The sequence below is a fragment of the Ips typographus genome, linkage group LG2 (assembly GCF_016097725.1).
Source record: "Ips typographus isolate SLU linkage group LG2, UJ_Ityp_2.0, whole genome shotgun sequence".
In the NCBI taxonomy this organism is placed as follows: domain Eukaryota; kingdom Metazoa; phylum Arthropoda; class Insecta; order Coleoptera; family Curculionidae; genus Ips; species Ips typographus.
The window spans coordinates 4,741,056-4,758,339 of record NC_138423.1 but is presented as its reverse complement, the minus strand read 5'-3'; the positions used below and the strand labels follow the sequence as shown (position 1 = coordinate 4,758,339).

Sequence of the window (17,284 nt, the reverse complement as noted above, 5' to 3'; positions counted from 1 at the left end):
TCGATACGACTATCGATTTAAAAACGTTTCTATCTAACCTAACCTCAAACTCTTCACCAACCGGTAAAACGTCAAAATTTAAATTTAGTGAGGTTAAGAAACTGTTGTTTTTATGCTTTTTTGGTTTTCCAATCCATATTTCCCCTAATTAAGCATTAATAAAAAAAACAGCACTAATGATGTCAACAATGCGTACTTTATTGGATTTCGAACCACCAATTGAAGACGTCTCCCTTTGCGAAGTAAACGGAAGGGCTTGTTATCTGGGTTCTGACTGTAGCAATGTAACATCTTTTATGAATTCGGTATGTATTATCTGGTAAAAACTGATGAGAACAACTACAATTGTAATGGAAATAGGTTGCTAAACATCCAAAAATTCACATTACCCGAGATCAGCTACATGCCACAACATCAGGGGATGAGGGCAAAGCATTATTCTTACCAGTCAATGTATCTTTCTTGAAACAACTGACACAAGTTTACTATGAACAAGGACCCATAGAAGCGATACACTTGGCCAAATCTCATAATCAAATTTTAGTATCACAATCTGCAAGCATTTTGCTGTGGGTGTACAATTTAGTACAAAAAGTCAGGTTACAGTTAAACCCCAATATAAAATATGATGGGTTTACACTGATTAATATGATGGCTCAAACAAGAAACTGGGCAAACAGTACTATTAGATGTATTGCCTGGCATCCATATTGTACTAAATTGGCTGTAGTAACTTCAGATGATAGTGTAAGGATTTTTAGTACAGAAAGTAGTTACAACCCTCTTTTGAGGTGCAAGCAGCAAAAGAATATTACTTGCATAGCTTGGAGACCTTCTTCAAATACTGATATAGCTGTAGCTCATGAAACAGGGATTATTGTCTGGAATATTGATCCAAATGCTTTGGTAAGTGCAAAAATAGCAGTTGTATATTGGTGTTCAATTTAATGTAATACATGTTTAGATAGTGATGGGTAAATTACCGGTAAAGTAAATATTTTACTTTACCAGGAAAATTTGACTGGTAGATTACCAGTAAATTACAAATACTGTGTTTCTGGCAGTTCAAATTTTGACACTGATTTTCTCCCTGACTGTACCAAATTTTGCAGTGTTTTTTCAGGTTATTGGATAGGAAATTTACTGAGGATTCCAAAAATGTGCTTAAAACAGTTATTTTCTCACTCCAAGTGGATTTAACAGTCAATTTTGTCTTTGGCTGTCTTTTCAAACTGTGTTTCTGCCAGTTCAAACTTTGGCCATGCGTTTCTTCCTGACTCTACCAAATTTTGTAGTGTTTTTCAGGTTATTGGATAGGAAATTTAATGAGGATTCCAAAAATGTGCTTAAAATAGTTATTTTCTCACTCCAAGTGGATTTAATAGTCAATTTTGTCTTTGGCTGTCTTTTCAAACTGTGTTTCTGCCAGTTCAAATTTTGACCATGCTTTTCTTCTTGACTCTACCAAATTTTGTAGTGTTTTTCAGGTTATTGGATAGGAAATTTAATGAGGATTCCAAAAATGTGCTTAAAATAGTTATTTTCTCACTCCAAGTGGATTTAACAGTCAATTTTGTCTTTGGCTGTCTTTTCAAACTGTGTTTCTGCTAGTTCAAACTTTGACCATGCTTTTCTTCCTGACTGTACCAAATGTTGTAGTGTTTTTCAGGTTATTGGATAGGAAATTTAATGTGGATTCCAAAAATGTACTTAAATCAGTCATTTTCTCCCCCCAAGTGGGTTTTATAGGCCATTTTGTCCCTGACTGTTTTTTCAAACTGTGTTTCTAGCAGTTTAAACTTTGACACCGCTTTTCTCCCTGACTGTACCAAATTTGTAGTTTTTTTAGTTTATTGGATAGGAAATTTAATGAGGATTCCAAAAATGTGCTTAAAACAGTTATTTTTTCACTCCAAGTGGATCTAACAGTCAATTTTGTCTTTGGCTGTCTTTTCAAACTGTGTTTCTGACAGTTCAAACTTTGACACCGCTTTTCTCCCTGACTGTACCAAATTTTGTAATGTTTTTTCAGGTTATTGGATAGGAAATTTAATGAGGATTCCAAAAATGTGCTTAAAATAGTTATTTTCTCCCCCCAAGTGGGTTTTATAGGCCATTTTGTCCCTGACTGTTTTTTCAAACTGTGTTTCTAGCAGTTTAAACTTTGACACCGCTTTTCTCCCTGACTGTACCAAATTTGTAGTTTTTTTAGTTTATTGGATAGGAAATTTAATGAGGATTCCAAAAATGTGCTTAAAACAGTTATTTTTTCACTCCAAGTGGATCTAACAGTCAATTTTGTCTTTGGCTGTCTTTTCAAACTGTGTTTCTGACAGTTCAAACTTTGACACCGCTTTTCTCCCTGACTGTACCAAATTTTGTAATGTTTTTTCAGGTTATTGGATAGGAAATTTAATGAGGATTCCAAAAATGTACTTAAAACAGTCATTTTCTCACTTCAAGTGGGTTTTACAGGCAATTTTGTCCCTTACTGTCTTTTCAAACTGTGTTTCTGGTAGCTCAAACTTTGACCATGCTTCTCTTCCTGACTGTACCAAATTTTGTAATGTTTTTCAGGTTATTGGATAGAAAATTTAATGAGGATTCCAAAAATGTGCTTAAAACAGTCATTTTCTCTCCCCAAGTGGGTTTTATAGGCCATTTTGTCCGTGACTGTCTTTTCAAACTGTGTTTCTAGCAGTTTAAACTTTGACACCGCTTTTCTCCCTGACTGTACCAAATTTTGTAGTTTTTTCAATTTATTGGGTAGGAAATTTAATGAGGATTCCAAAAATGTGCTTAAAACAGTCATTTTCTCCCCCCAAGTGGGTTTTATAGGCCATTTTGTCCCTGACTGTCCTTTCATAATGTGTTTCTAGCAGTTTAAACTTTGACACCGCTTTTCTCCCTGACTGTACCAAATTTTGTAGTGTTTTTTCAGGTTTGGTCAAATTGGAATTTGCTGGTAAAATTGGTAAATTTTTCTGTCACACTGAATATTACTTTTCCAATTTTACTTTCCAAAATAACCGGTCACGGTACATTTACGCCCATCACTATGTTGTGTGATAATATTGAAATAAAAGAATCATAGTAATTAATTTTAAAACTTAATTTAACTTAAATATCCGATATTCCATTATGGTAGGTTTCACGACCATCAGTTAGTAATGCCACTATACTGTATAGGCTAGAGCACAGACCAGTGATGAGTATAGCTTGGGCTCCTAAAGGAGATTTGCTTGTTAGTGTTGCTGCCTGTGATAGTAGCATTTTAGTGTGGGATCCTGAACTCGATCGTACCGATCGACTGAAAAGACCTGGTGGTTCTGGTCATATTTTGGTTAAGTGGTCACCTACTGGAGAAAAGCTTTTTACTTGCTCGGATGGAGTTGTTTTCAGGTTTGTTTTTATTTATGTATTGTGTGAGTTATTTTCTTCACAGAAAATTTAACAGGGCAAATTCTACTTGGATTTCTATTACTTTATACTTCAATCACATAATGTAAAAACAACATTTTTTAAGTCAAAGTATATTATTGTAATTTGGTGTACTTTATTGGAGATATTACAGTTACCACACATTACAGTGTGACACAGCAAGCAGATTTTGCTGTATAATGTGTAGTTATAGTTATTGAACATTTATTTCAATCACTTTACCTCAAGAAAGTTAGTTTAAAGCACACTTTTACGTGTAAATTAATACTTAACAGCAAGATTAGAATTTCTAAAATTCAAAAAAGAAGTATTATGTTTGGTCTATAGAAATGTCTTCATAATCATTCCTCTTCTAGTTTTAAAACATATTTTATGACTGTTTAGTGTAAGAACAGCTCTTGACTAACATATTGTACACTCTGTATGAATTGTTCATTAAATATTGAACTGTGTGCGTTTTTGAGCTTTATGGACATTTTAAAATAACAAATTAAAACCATTTATGATGACAAACCTAACAACACTAATAAAAATCGGTTTAACAGTGTTCTAATAAAGTTAAGTGTTTCATAGAGTATGGGATTATCGAAATTGGGAATGCGAACGTTGGACTGTATTGAGTGGACGTGTTCAGTCTGCATGTTGGTCAAATTGCGGCACTACACTCCTTTTCGCAACCAACACAGAACCAATCATTTATGGCGTAATTGTTAAAAGTGATCTAGTATTTGCCAACGATCCAGGTAATATATTTCTTTACCTTTAACTTAGTTTTTTAGTGTTTTATTGTGTCTAAACTGGTTATTTTTAAAAACAGTACAGAAATACATTACAAACTCTACATTTATTACCTCGCCATTTTGAAATGAATTAACGGATTTTATTGCGGTTTGGACTGTCATTGAGCTTGATTTATCTGCTTTTTGCTGTCGTGAAAAACGGTGACTTTAACTCACTGTGTTCTCAAAAAAGTTTCGTTGTTTTTGTGATCAATATCTCGGGACTTTTTTGGGCGTTTTCCAATTAACATCGCGTGTCTCTCTCTAAAGAAATATGGATTTACCCGAAAAAGAGTACTCAAACCTTCTGAGAGTAATTCCATAAGAGAGTAACCACATGACCGTTACGTCCATACAAGTTGTCTTGGGACCTTTTTAGGCGCTGAAGAAATATCGATTTATCCGGATAATAGATATAAAAGTGTTGAATCTTGAATTAAGCCATATTAGCAGCTTTATATATGTCATTCTAATGCCGTTACGTGTCCGACATTATCTGTTAGATAACGTAAGTACTTCCACAGACAAATTAATATTAATAATTAACAAATTAATATTAGTTTGTGGCACTTTTCAGGACAAGTCCTATATGTGTGCCCAGTGAGTGAAACTTGAAATATTATTATATTTGACAGTTTTGGAGATAGTAAGATGGTTTTCAGACAACAACTTTGACATACGGAAGACAGTAAGAACCGTCCTAGATAGATTTATTTGACATTTCTAAGACTTTCAATATCTTCTGGATATAATTTGAAAGTCTGGAGGCATTAAAAAGGTCTTCAAGTAATAGTCTGAAGAACTGGAAGACATTAAAAACCGTTCTGGTTTTATTTGACAATTCTAAGACTTTTCGATGACTTCCAGCTTCAATTTGACAGTTTGGGAGTAGTAAGAATCCTTTCAGTTTCACACAACAACTTTGACATACGGAAGACAGTAAGAACCGTCCTAGATAGATTTATTTGACAATTCTAAGTCTTTTGATATCTTCTGGCTATAATTTGAATGTTTGGGGATAGTAAGAAACCTTTCAGACAACAACTTTGACATACGAAAGACAGTAAGAACCGTCCTAGATAGATTTATTTGACAATTCTATGTCTTTTGATATCTTCTCGCTATAATTTGAAAGTTTGGAGACATTAAAAAGGTCTTCAAGTACTAATCTGAACAACCGGATGACATTAAAAACCGTTCTGGTTTTATTTGACAATTCTAAGACTTTTCGATGTCTTTTAGTTTCAGTTTGACAGTTTGAGAGTAGTAAGAAACCTTTCAGACAACAACTTTGACATACGGAAGACAGTAAGAACCGTCCTAGATTTATTTGACAATTATAAGACTTTCAATATCTTCTGGATATAATTTGAAAGTCTGGAGACATTAAAAACCGTTCTGGTTTTATTTGACAATTCTAAGACTTTTCGATGTATTCTAGCTTTAATTTGACAGTTTGGGGATAGTAAGAAACTTTTCAGACAACAACTTTGACATACGGAAGACAGTAAGAACCGTCCTAGATATATTTATTTGACAATTAGGTCTTTTGATATCTTCTCGCTATAATTTGAAAGTTTGGAGACATTAAAAAGGTCTTCAAGTATTAATCTGAACAACCGGAAGACATTAAAAACCGTTCTGGTTTTATTTGACAATTCTAAGACTTTTCGATGTCTTTTAGTTTCAGTTTGACAGTTTGAGAGTAGTAAGAATCCTTTCAGTTTCACACAACAACTTTGACATACGGAAGACAGTAAGAACCGTCCTAGATAGATTTATTTGACAATTCTAAGTCTTTTGATATCTTCTGGCTATAATTTGAAAGTTTGGAGACATTAAAAACCGTTCTGGTTTTATTTGACAATTTTAAGACTTTTCGATGTATTCTAGCTTTACTTTGACAGTTTAGGGATAGTAAGAAACATTTCAGACAACAACTTTGACATACGAAAGACAGTAAGAACCGTCATAGATAGATTTGTTTGACAATTCTAAGTCTTTCGATATCATCTGGCTATAATTTGAAAGTTTGGAGACATTAAAAACCGTTCTGGTTTTATTTGACAATTTTGATACTTTTCGATGTATTCTAACTTTAATTTGACAGTTTGGGGATAGTAAGAAACTTTCCAGACAACAACTTTGACATACGGAAGACAGTAAGAACCGTCCTAGATTTCTTTGACAATTCTAAGATTTTCGATATCTTCTGGCTACAATTTGAATGTTTGGGGATAGTAAGAAACCTTTCAGACAACAACTTTGACATACGGAAGACAGTGAGAACCGTCCTAGATATATTTATTTGACAATTATGTCTTTTGATATCTTCTCGCTATAATTTGAAAGTTTGGAGACATTAAAAAGGTCTTCAAGTACTAATCTGAACAACCGGATGACATTAAAAACCGTTCTGGTTTTATTTGACAATTCTAAGACTTTTCGATGTCTTTTAGTTTCAGTTTGACAGTTTGAGAGTAGTAAGAAACCTTTCAGACAACAACTTTGACATACGGAAGACAGTAAGAACCGTCCTAGATTTATTTGACAATTATAAGACTTTCAATATCTTCTGGATATAATTTGAAAGTCTGGAGACATTAAAAACCGTTCTGGTTTTATTTGACAATTCTAAGACTTTTCGATGTATTCTAGCTTTAATTTGACAGTTTGGGGATAGTAAGAAACTTTTCAGACAACAACTTTGACATACGGAAGACAGTAAGAACCGTCCTAGATATATTTATTTGACAATTATGTCTTTTGATATCTTCTCGCTATAATTTGAAAGTTTGGAGACATTAAAAAGGTCTTCAAGTATTAATCTGAACAACCGGAAGACATTAAAAACCGTTCTGGTTTTATTTGACAATTCTAAGACTTTTCGATGTCTTTTAGTTTCAGTTTGACAGTTTGAGAGTAGTAAGAATCCTTTCAGTTTCACACAACAACTTTGACATACGGAAGACAGTAAGAACCGTCCTAGATAGATTTATTTGACAATTCTAAGTCTTTTGATATCTTCTGGCTATAATTTGAAAGTTTGGAGACATTAAAAACCGTTCTGGTTTTATTTGACAATTTTAAGACTTTTCGATGTATTCTAGCTTTAATTTGACAGTTTAGGGATAGTAAGAAACATTTCAGACAACAACTTTGACATACGAAAGACACTAAGAACCGGCCTCGATAGATTTATTTGACAATTCTAATTCTTTCGATATCATCTGGCTATAATTTGAAAGTTTGGAGACATTAAAAACCGTTCTGGTTTTATTTGACAAATCTAAGACTTTTCGATGTCTTTTAGTTTCAGTTTTACAGTTTGGGAGTAGTAAGAAACCTTTCAGACAACAACTATGACATACGGAAGACACTAAGAACCGTCCTCGATAGATTTATTTGACAATTCTAAGACTTTCGATATCTTCTGGCTATAATTTGAAAGTTTAGAGACAAAAAGGTCTTCAAGCAACAATCTGAACAACCGGAAGACATTAAAAATTGTTCTGGTTTTATTTCACAATTCTAAGACTTTTCGATGTTTTTTGGTTTCAATTTGACAGTTTAGGGATAAAAAAGGCTTCCAAGCAGTCTTGATAACCGGAATATATTAGCTATGTTTGGGTTCGAATATGGATTTGGACAATTTGCACGATAATTTGTATATAGTCCTGTAAATCAGTTCACAGCAATACTTATCCCATCCATTTAGATAGTCGAAATCAGTTCCTGAACGGTTCAGAATCATAAACCCGAACAAAGCTATTAAGAACTGTTTTGATTTTATATGACAATTCTCAGACTTTTCGATGTCTTCTGGCTGTGGGAGGATTTGGGCAGTAAAAAATTTTGATAACCGGAAACAGTAAATAAGAACGGCGTCCTTGTTTTACTTGGAAATTCACTAAGACATCAGTTTTACTTGACAATTCACTAAGACATCAGTCTTGTGGCTTTAATTTAACAGTTTGGGGACAATAACAAGACTTTCAAACAAGAACTTTGACATCCGGATGACAGTACAAAACGCGTTGTATTTAGATACACTAGCAAGGCTTCTAGTATTTGTTCTGACAGTGTAAGTGTTTTAGGCATCACTTTTGACTGTTAAAAGACAGAAAGAAACCCTCCGGCTTTAATTTGACAGCTTGGTCAAATAATTTTGATTACCCAAAGTCATCAGGAACATTTTTAACTATTCAAAGTCAGCCAAAATCATTCTGGCTTCAATTTGACAATCTGGAGACAAAATATATAAAATATTTTGATCAAAAGTTAAGATAAAGCTTCAGACTACAATTTTGATAATTGTATGACATAAAGAAGTATTTTTTCATTAATTTGACCCTTTAGAGATGGTGGAAGAGCTTTCTTTGTTTGTTGTGACAATCCACAGGATTTTGGTAACAGTTTTCAATATTTAAAGAATGGGAGGAGCTTTTCAAATGTCTCTGGACATCCTGTATCGGTTGTGTGGTTGTATCAAGGGGGTTATATTATAACATGTAATATGGGAACAGCACCTGACAGATTAAAGCTACTGCCTTGACTCGAGATTGAGCACTATTAAATAGCATTTTTTTGGACAAACTAACTTTCTTGAGACAAAGGACGTTAATTAGGAAATGGCCCAAAACTTCCCGAGATATGGACCTGAACAACATTTTCCTGTGTTAAAATAAAACCAAAAAAAGAAAATTGGTTAATTAAGGACTACATACTTCAAAATGTACCTTTTTTGTACTCGCTTTTTTCCTACCCTGTTTAGTACAATTATAGTGCATTCAAGTCAAAGTTTTTTCCGTCAGGCCATAGACCAATGAATCAAGCTTAATAACAGTCCAAACCCCAGTAAAATTTGTTGATTTTTTGATGATCTAAAAAAATTACTTTCGGTGTTATTGTCAGTGGGTTGGTTTTATGTATAATGTTCAATTTATGTTGGCATAAATAATTTACTTAAACAAGTCAATTGACAAAGAGAGTCAAGAACTTTTCTCTCAAAACAAAATTCCATTACTTTATAAAGGCTGTATATGTTATATCTTAATAGATTCATCATCAAGTCAAGCCTTGCCAATGTTCGACGTTACTAAAACTGACCTAAACGGAATTATGGTAGGAGGTTTGATCCAGTGCATGGAAACAGACTCGAAAGGAAAATATTTGGCGGTTATGTTCCAAGACACTAACACTATAGCACTGTTTAGTATTGTAAGGCAGCCCACTTTACAGCTTTTATCTGGGTACGACCGTCCACAAATCACTAGTACATTAAGTGACCAGTTTTATTGTGATTTCAGTTCACTTGTTGTTGGTTTACCCGAAGAAAAACCGAGTGCCATAAGTTTCCAGCACACTTTTGATAATGGCGCTTGTCTGACTATTGCGTGGAGCAGTGGAAGGGTTCAGTACTATCCTATTATTTATACAGATTTGACTAATAGTACTAGTGAAAACTTGCAACCGAATCGTTCTGTTTGCAGGTCTTTTAATTTGTCTCGTATTTAAAATCTTTGTTTAACGAATGACTCATGAGATTGTTTCAGGTTTTAAGTAACGCAATTGGAATGTTTAGTTAAGATTGTTATCATCATTATTATTACACTCTACTTTGGTGGATAATATATTTTATATTAAAACATTGATTTTTATTTCGTTCCTGTAGTTGTACCGGGTGTCCCAATAGTAGAAAACTCTGGATTATATGCATTTTTCTGACAAAAATTACGACAAAATTCAATTTTTTAAGAAGACTTAATAAAAATCACTGGCGTCAGAATGGATAACTGGCGAAATCCTTGATCTCATGGATAAGAGGAGAAGCTATAAAGGAAAAAATGAACAACGATATAAAGAAACACAACGAATACTCCGCTCAAAAATGAGGAAAGCAAAAGAAGACTACTATAAACAAAAATGCGAAGAAATTGAGAAATTACAAGCCAAACATGATAGCTTCAACATACACAAAAAGATCAAAGAACTCGCCGGCATCAATAAACAAAAGCAATTCAATATATTATACAACAACAACGGAAAAATAGTCACAGAAACAGTACAAAAATTAGAAATATGGAAAGACTACATTACACAACTATTCGAAGATGAAAGACGACAAACCAATCTTGATAATACAGAAGGGGATTTAGGCCCGGACATAATTAAGGATGAAGTGACATATGCACTGGAGATGCTGAAGAACGGAAAAGCTGCAGGTCCGGACCAACTGCCAGTGGAGATTCTTAAGCTGATAGAGGACGACCGGATTCATATTTTGGTAAAATTAATCAATACCATATATAGAACAGGAATAATACCAAATGACTCGTTGCTATCAACTTTTATAACTCTTCAAAAAAAGAAAAATGCCAAGCAGTGCTCTGACTACCGTACCATGAGCTTGATGGCTCACATTTTGAAAGTCCTGTTGAAGGTAGTCCATGGTAGAGTATTCAGGAAAATAGACATAGACATCGGCGATACACAATTTGGATTCCGTAAAGGCCCAGGAACAAGGGAAGCGCTAGTTTCACTTAATGTCCTGTCACAAAGATGCCTAGATATAAATCAAGACATATATACATGCTTTATAGACTAGAATAAAGCTTTCGATAAAGTGAGGCATGACTTGCTCATAGAAACATTAATAAAGAGAAGAATAGACCTCAGAGACATAAGAATAATATCAAACTTATACTATGGTCAAAAAGCAGTAGTACGAATAGAAGACATGACATCAGAAGAAATAGAAATACAGAGACGTGTTCGTCAAGGGTGTATACTATCACCAATCCTCTTTAATCTGTACTCAGAGGACATAATAAATAGGGCACTTGATGATCAGAACATAGGCATTAAGATCAACGGCATGACAATAAATAATCTGAGGTATGCTGACGATACAGTTATTCTGGCTGGAACATACGAAGATCTGCAGACGCTATTTAATAGAATGGTCACGGTAAGCGAAGAATATGGACTATCACTGAACATAAACAAAACAAAATATATGTTGATGACAAAAACAACTCAGGACATTCGTAGGATATACGTAAACAATCAACCTATTGAGAGAGTAAGAGAATACAAATAATTAGGCACGACCATTAATGAAAACAACGACAGCTCACAAGAAATACGAATCAGAATCGAACAGGCCAGAAGCACATTTATAAAACTGAAAAGGCTTTTCTGCTGTCGGGATCTAAACCTGGAACTGAAAATACGACTAATGAGATGCTATGTGCTGTCCGTACTGTATTATAGGATGGAAGCCTGGACGCTGAAGGTAACCGAAATGAGGAGACTGGAAGCGTTTGAGATGTGGGTATACCGAAGAATACTGAGGATTTCATGGGTAGACAGAATAACCAACGTGGAAGTGATGAGACGTATGAATAAGGAGAGAGAAGTTATTACAACAATTAAGGCCAGAAAATTGCAATATATGGGACATGTCATGAGGGGGGAAAAGTATCGAATATTGCAACTTATTATGCAAGGAAAAATCGAAGGAAAGAGATCTGTGGGGAGAAGACGTAACTCATGGCTGAAGAACCTTAGAGAATTGTTTGGTTGCAATAACAACGAACTATTTAGAGCTGCGGTCTCAAAAATAAGAATCGCCCTGATGATTGCCAACCTTCGAAACGGAGACGGCACCTGAAGAAGAATAAAAATCATAACAAATAAAAGCAAATAGGAATGAGTTCAGAAAATCATAAGATAGAAAAGAGCTAGAAAAAATAGATACTTTAATGAAAACCCAGACAAACGAAAAAAAATTAAGTGCCAGTGTAATAATGATACTAAAATAAACATAATAATATACAAAGATAAGAAAAAATAACTTGATGTGCAAGAGAGGAAAGGCTCTCCTTATATGCTTAGTTTTACGATAGTAATTATTAGATTTGAGTGTGTAATCGTAGCTTACAAGTTCGTAAGGGGTTCGAGGTGCAAGCGCAATATCGGAAAAATCACAACACTTGGTACATAAATTCCATTTTTCTAATTTTGGCATATAAAGTGACACTTTTCAAAACTGATTAGAGTGACAAAACGTTTTACTTTATGTAACTAGTTACATAAAGTATCACTTTATGTAACTAGTTATGAAAAGTTCATTTCATCACTCCCTGTTTTTATGCATTTCCGTAGAAACATATGGACAACATCCATCATAACATGTCGTTCACTGTTTATACAAGGTGCTATGAAAGTGAATATTTGTGTTAAATCACTTTAAAAGATGGTTTTTACCGCTTTTTGGTCAAAATTAGAAAAAATTATGTATGCAACACGTTTCGAAAATGTCTTATTGTGTAACTCATTCAAATTGTAGGACCTCGCTGCGCTCGCCCTACAAACATTCATTCGTTACACAAAATCGATCTTTTCGTAACTGGTTACATAAATAGCTATTATTCAATCAGACTCAAATACATTACTATCTCTTCATTGGCTTCGATAACAAGCTGCGCAAAGGATATTTATTCAATTCTGGCGGACAATGCCATTGTTTTAACATACCTGCTGGACATTTTGAGAATAATTTGGCAGAAGGAGCTCACCTTATAGTTGAGGCACTTCAACTTAGACTGGCACTGAATTTAACATCAACCAAATCACTTGTGGCTTTTGGACTAGAAAGATATCTAGGTGACACTCTTTAAACTGTCAAAAATTCAACTGCACTAGAACGTTAAAGGGGCACTTTTTTGGAATGAATCACATTCACATTTTGAACGGTAAAATTGAACTGTCTTTCTGTCGCGCCAATATTCTTTGGCTGAGAATGCGGCCTCAGATGGATGGGTCAAGCAAATGTTTTTTACCCTCCCATCGCAGTGGACCGATAGGTCTGGAAGAGGAAGTCGCTACGTCCAGGAATTTTCCCTTTCGGGAAGTTCCCAGAGTTGCATCGGCATCCTCTGTCCTGGAAAAAGGACCCCGCTGGCAGAGGGGCTATACTGGCGCTCCTCTTGTCCTTTCTTCGTCAGCTCGTCCATCTCTCGTGGTCCTGACAAATTATAGGATGTCCAAACAGCCGGCTTTCGTCCGTCTGTTTTTACATCCTAAAGTTTTGGGGAGTTAGGGTCTGGTGAGAGGAGGATGGTTTTGGAAAGTGTCAGAGCCCAGTTAGCAGTGGGATAACTGCAGAAAGGTTCTATACCCAGATTTTGAAAATAAAATTGTCGCCACCCGGTGGGAAGGTCTGGAGGGAATTGTGGTCCTCTTCTTGGCTGGTTGGTCCTGAATTGTCGTCTATCTGAAACAGAAAAAAAACTTATTAATAATTACCAGTTATCCAGTAACTGGTATCGGGGTCGTTTGTGGGGTGCTTCTAGCTCCGGGGCCTAGTTCACTGCTTCTTGCAGTAACTGATTTTCGCTGCTTTCCGCTTTTTGGAATATCTTCACTCTGCTTGATCCTTTCCGTTGCGGTGGTGAACTTCAAGTCTCCCTGGATGTTCACGTTTCTAACGTACCAGGGGGCGTCCACCGCTGTCCTGAGCGCAATGTATTCCACAGCTTCGAGTTTCTTCAGGTGCGATTTGGCCGCGTACCCCCGCGTAGACTTTTTGCTGAAAGCAACAGAAAAAATAGTAGATACCTACATCAGAACGGATATTTTACATAAAACGCCATTACATTCGTGTCAACACGCATTTAGGGCAGGCACAAAAGCAATCAGGAGTGTCGACAAAGCAATTATGAATTGGATGAGCGAAGTGCTTGCGACAAGGTCTACAGTGGGTAGTAGTACCATTGAAGTTATTGCCACGACCCATCAAGGAAGAGTATGTTCACTTCTGATATGGAGCTTAGTAGTAGATGAACAACTTAACAAGCACTGACCTACACCGCATAGATGATATTGTCATAGTACCCACTGGCCAATATGAACTCACTTTATGTGATCTGATACAATCAGGAATCTAAGTCATTGAAAGATATGGTGTGCACGGCTATGGGGTTGACTATAAATCCATCCAACACCACTCACAAGAAGAAGGAAGCTGGCAAATTTGAAACCTACATAACCAGGTATCTGGAGAAGTCAGGATCAGTCAGGAATTCAAGCAAGAAGTTAAATTTCTAGGAATAACACTAGATCACAAACTTCTTTGGAACAGACACATTCAGGAAATTGACTTAATGGTTCGTAAAAATTCTGAGAGGGATGTATACTACCATGATATTAGACCCATTATTACGTATGGGGTGGCTGTTTGGTGCATTAAAACCAGACAAGGGAATACCCTTAGCAAAGTACAAAGACGACTGGCATGTTTATGAATAATAGGCCATGAGAACATGCCCTACAGCGGCAGTGGAGGTCATGCTTGACCTCATACTGGGGGCAGCTTTGTTTGGAATGACTTTTAGAACGGAGTTGGAAGGGGAATGCTGGTATGTAGGAAAGCATTTACGAGTACATCTCTTTCGAAAAGCATTCCACAGCTGACGTATCCGAAAGACAAAACTAAAAGAAAATAAATCTTTGAAAGTACGTTTTCTATTAAGTTAAGCAACAAGAGATCGAGAGTGGACTAGTAAATCTGTTACTTACCGTCTGGGTGAACACACCATTAATTGTATGCGGATGGGTCCAAGACACATAAGGGAACAGGAGCAGAAGTGTTGGGGCCAAGTGTCTTCAGGCGGAAATTCACGGAATAGAATAGTTCAGCATTGATAACGGCAATCGCAAGCACGTTATTGCAATTCTAACTGATAGTCAAACAGCCATAACAGCGCTGAGCACAACCATGGTCAGCTCTAAAATGGTATGGAAATGTCTAGGCAAAATCAATAAACTGGGTAAAAATAATAAAGTCACCTTGCTCTAAGTTCCAGGACACAGAGGAATTGAGGAAAAAGAGAAAGGCAACATTCTGGTTAAGATCGGGGCCTGGAGGTTACAACCGGGAGTGTTTAATTTGTAAATTTGAGCAAAAGAATCCTACGCTCACTCACAGGTTTCCTTCATCTGAAGCGGATAGGCCTAGAAAGACACGGTTTCTGTTGAGATGAGATAGAAACTCTTCAGCACCTGCATTGTGAATGTGATGCAGTCTCAAACATAAGGACCAAAGGAGATCAAGGAAACTGTGATGATTCTAGTAACGGTAGACACAATAGGTCAATGAAATCCAAAGGGGTCGTACTGTGACCAGCAAAAAGTCCTGATCTTTCTCCCCTTGATTACTTTCTATCTATAGGGTTGGGGGGGGGGTTCCCCGCAAATCCACGCAATTTGAAAATGTAACAATGGGGGAAGATGTCAACGTTTATATTGTCTTAATTAAACTAATTTATACATTTTTTTTACTTGTAAAATATCAGAACTGTTTGAATTTATAGACGCACGTAGCTTTAGATAATTGATACGACTTGTATAACAATTAAGCAGTCAGATAAATTATTGAAATAACATTTGCACTTTTTGTTTCCTTGCTAATTGACGTCATTATAGCAATCACTGGATGGTATTCTATTTTCGAAAGTACAATATGTAGGTAGATGTTTATTATACTACGTAAATGTAAACAGTGATGAATTATTTGAAAAATTAGTCAGGGTAAATTGTGCTAATTTGAGTTATACTTTTAATATACTGTTTTCAACATTTCTTTCTACACCAATAACTTTGTTTACAAAATGTATGTTTTTATAATTTTTCTTATTCACCCTACTGGTCGCTGGCCAAAAAGTTGTAAATCAAGTTGTTTATTAGAGTCCGGATTAAAAAGCATTAAAATCGTGAAAAAAGCGCTTAAATAGCAAATTTATTTTTCTCAAAAAAGCATAAAAATCTATAAAAAAGCACTATTTCAGAGATGCAATTTTTTTTTACCTCTTTTTGAATTCAAGTTCTAGAATTGAAGCTTTCAAACTGCTTTAGAAGCATACGGAAGATTATAGATGGTTTTAGAAATTTTTTAAATTTGTTTCAAGTACTTGAGGAGCATTTGGAAGGTTTTGGACAGTTTAAAGAACATTCTGGAATGGAATTTAGAAGCATTTAGAGCGTTCTAAAAGCTTTTGGAAGGATTTCTACTGCTTGAGAAACATTTTGGAGTTTCTGCAGTGTTTTTTTTGTAAATCTAATCGTTTTCGAGATATTTTCCGAAAACTACTTTGATGCACTTTTTACCGAAAATTAGTTCAAAAATTGAACACCTTGTACCTTGGTTATTTTTAGGAGTTCAGGGAGGTTTAACCACTCAAAGAAAACGTCTTGAACTTCTCATTTCAGTGGTGTAGAGGAAAAAAATGTATCTAAAAAATTGTGTACAGGGTGAGCAAAAATTATGACCCACTAACAATTTCGTGCACACCCTGTATACAGGCAACTGTATTCAAGTTCAAACGTTACGTAGTTTGGTTTAGTGGTCCATTAAGAACAATTTTGCAGTTTTTATGTAAATTTAACCGTTTTCGAAATATTACGCTTTAATATAAGTCAGTATAGTAGGCCAGGAAAAACCGTCATTTGGACAAAATTTCGGTGCATTTTCCCAAAAAATCGCCAATAATTTGATTATTTAAAACGTTTCGTATAGACACATTAAATGATCGTAAGTAGCTAATGATTGGAGCTATCACGTGACATAGAGCGGGCACCGCTAACTTGCCCCGTCTGGCCGCTAGAGGGCGTCATACTTGATTGACCTTTTTTCGGACATTTTTCTAAATATCTCGAAAACGGTGAGTTAGCAGTGTGAATTTTTTTTTCTTGTATGCCCCTCAAAGAGACGCAACTTTCATTACATATAACATGTTACCGTACAACGCACCGGTCGACTTTGAAAAATAAAAAACTAGATTTTTGACATTTTTAAAGGGGGTGTAACCCTATAAATTTTTTGGAAAATTTTTGAATTTTGAAAATTGTCTTTCACTCCCTTAGTTAGTTAAGGTTAATGGTAGATAAGTGACCTAAAGTGCCATTTGTCAAAATATAAATTTTAAGGGTGCCATGTTTTGAAAACTGTAAAAATTGTCCTAATTTAAAAGTCATACAAAACAAGCAAAATTCCTAGAAAT

General features: G+C 35.3%; 1 protein-coding gene across 1 annotated transcript; it reads left to right on the top strand.

Moving 5' to 3' along the window:
* Nucleotides 1–65: 65 nt before the first annotated feature.
* Nucleotides 66–9,868, top strand: LOC145724124 (aladin-like). Its single transcript, XM_081972222.1, has 6 exons — nucleotides 66–305; nucleotides 361–906; nucleotides 3,149–3,402; nucleotides 4,015–4,184; nucleotides 9,280–9,472; nucleotides 9,530–9,868. Exons 1-6 carry the CDS (start codon nucleotides 177–179, stop codon nucleotides 9,735–9,737), a joined length of 1,500 nt encoding a protein of 499 aa, XP_081828348.1. The 5' UTR covers nucleotides 66–176; the 3' UTR covers nucleotides 9,738–9,868.
* The last annotated feature ends 7,416 nt before the right edge of the window (nucleotides 9,869–17,284 follow it).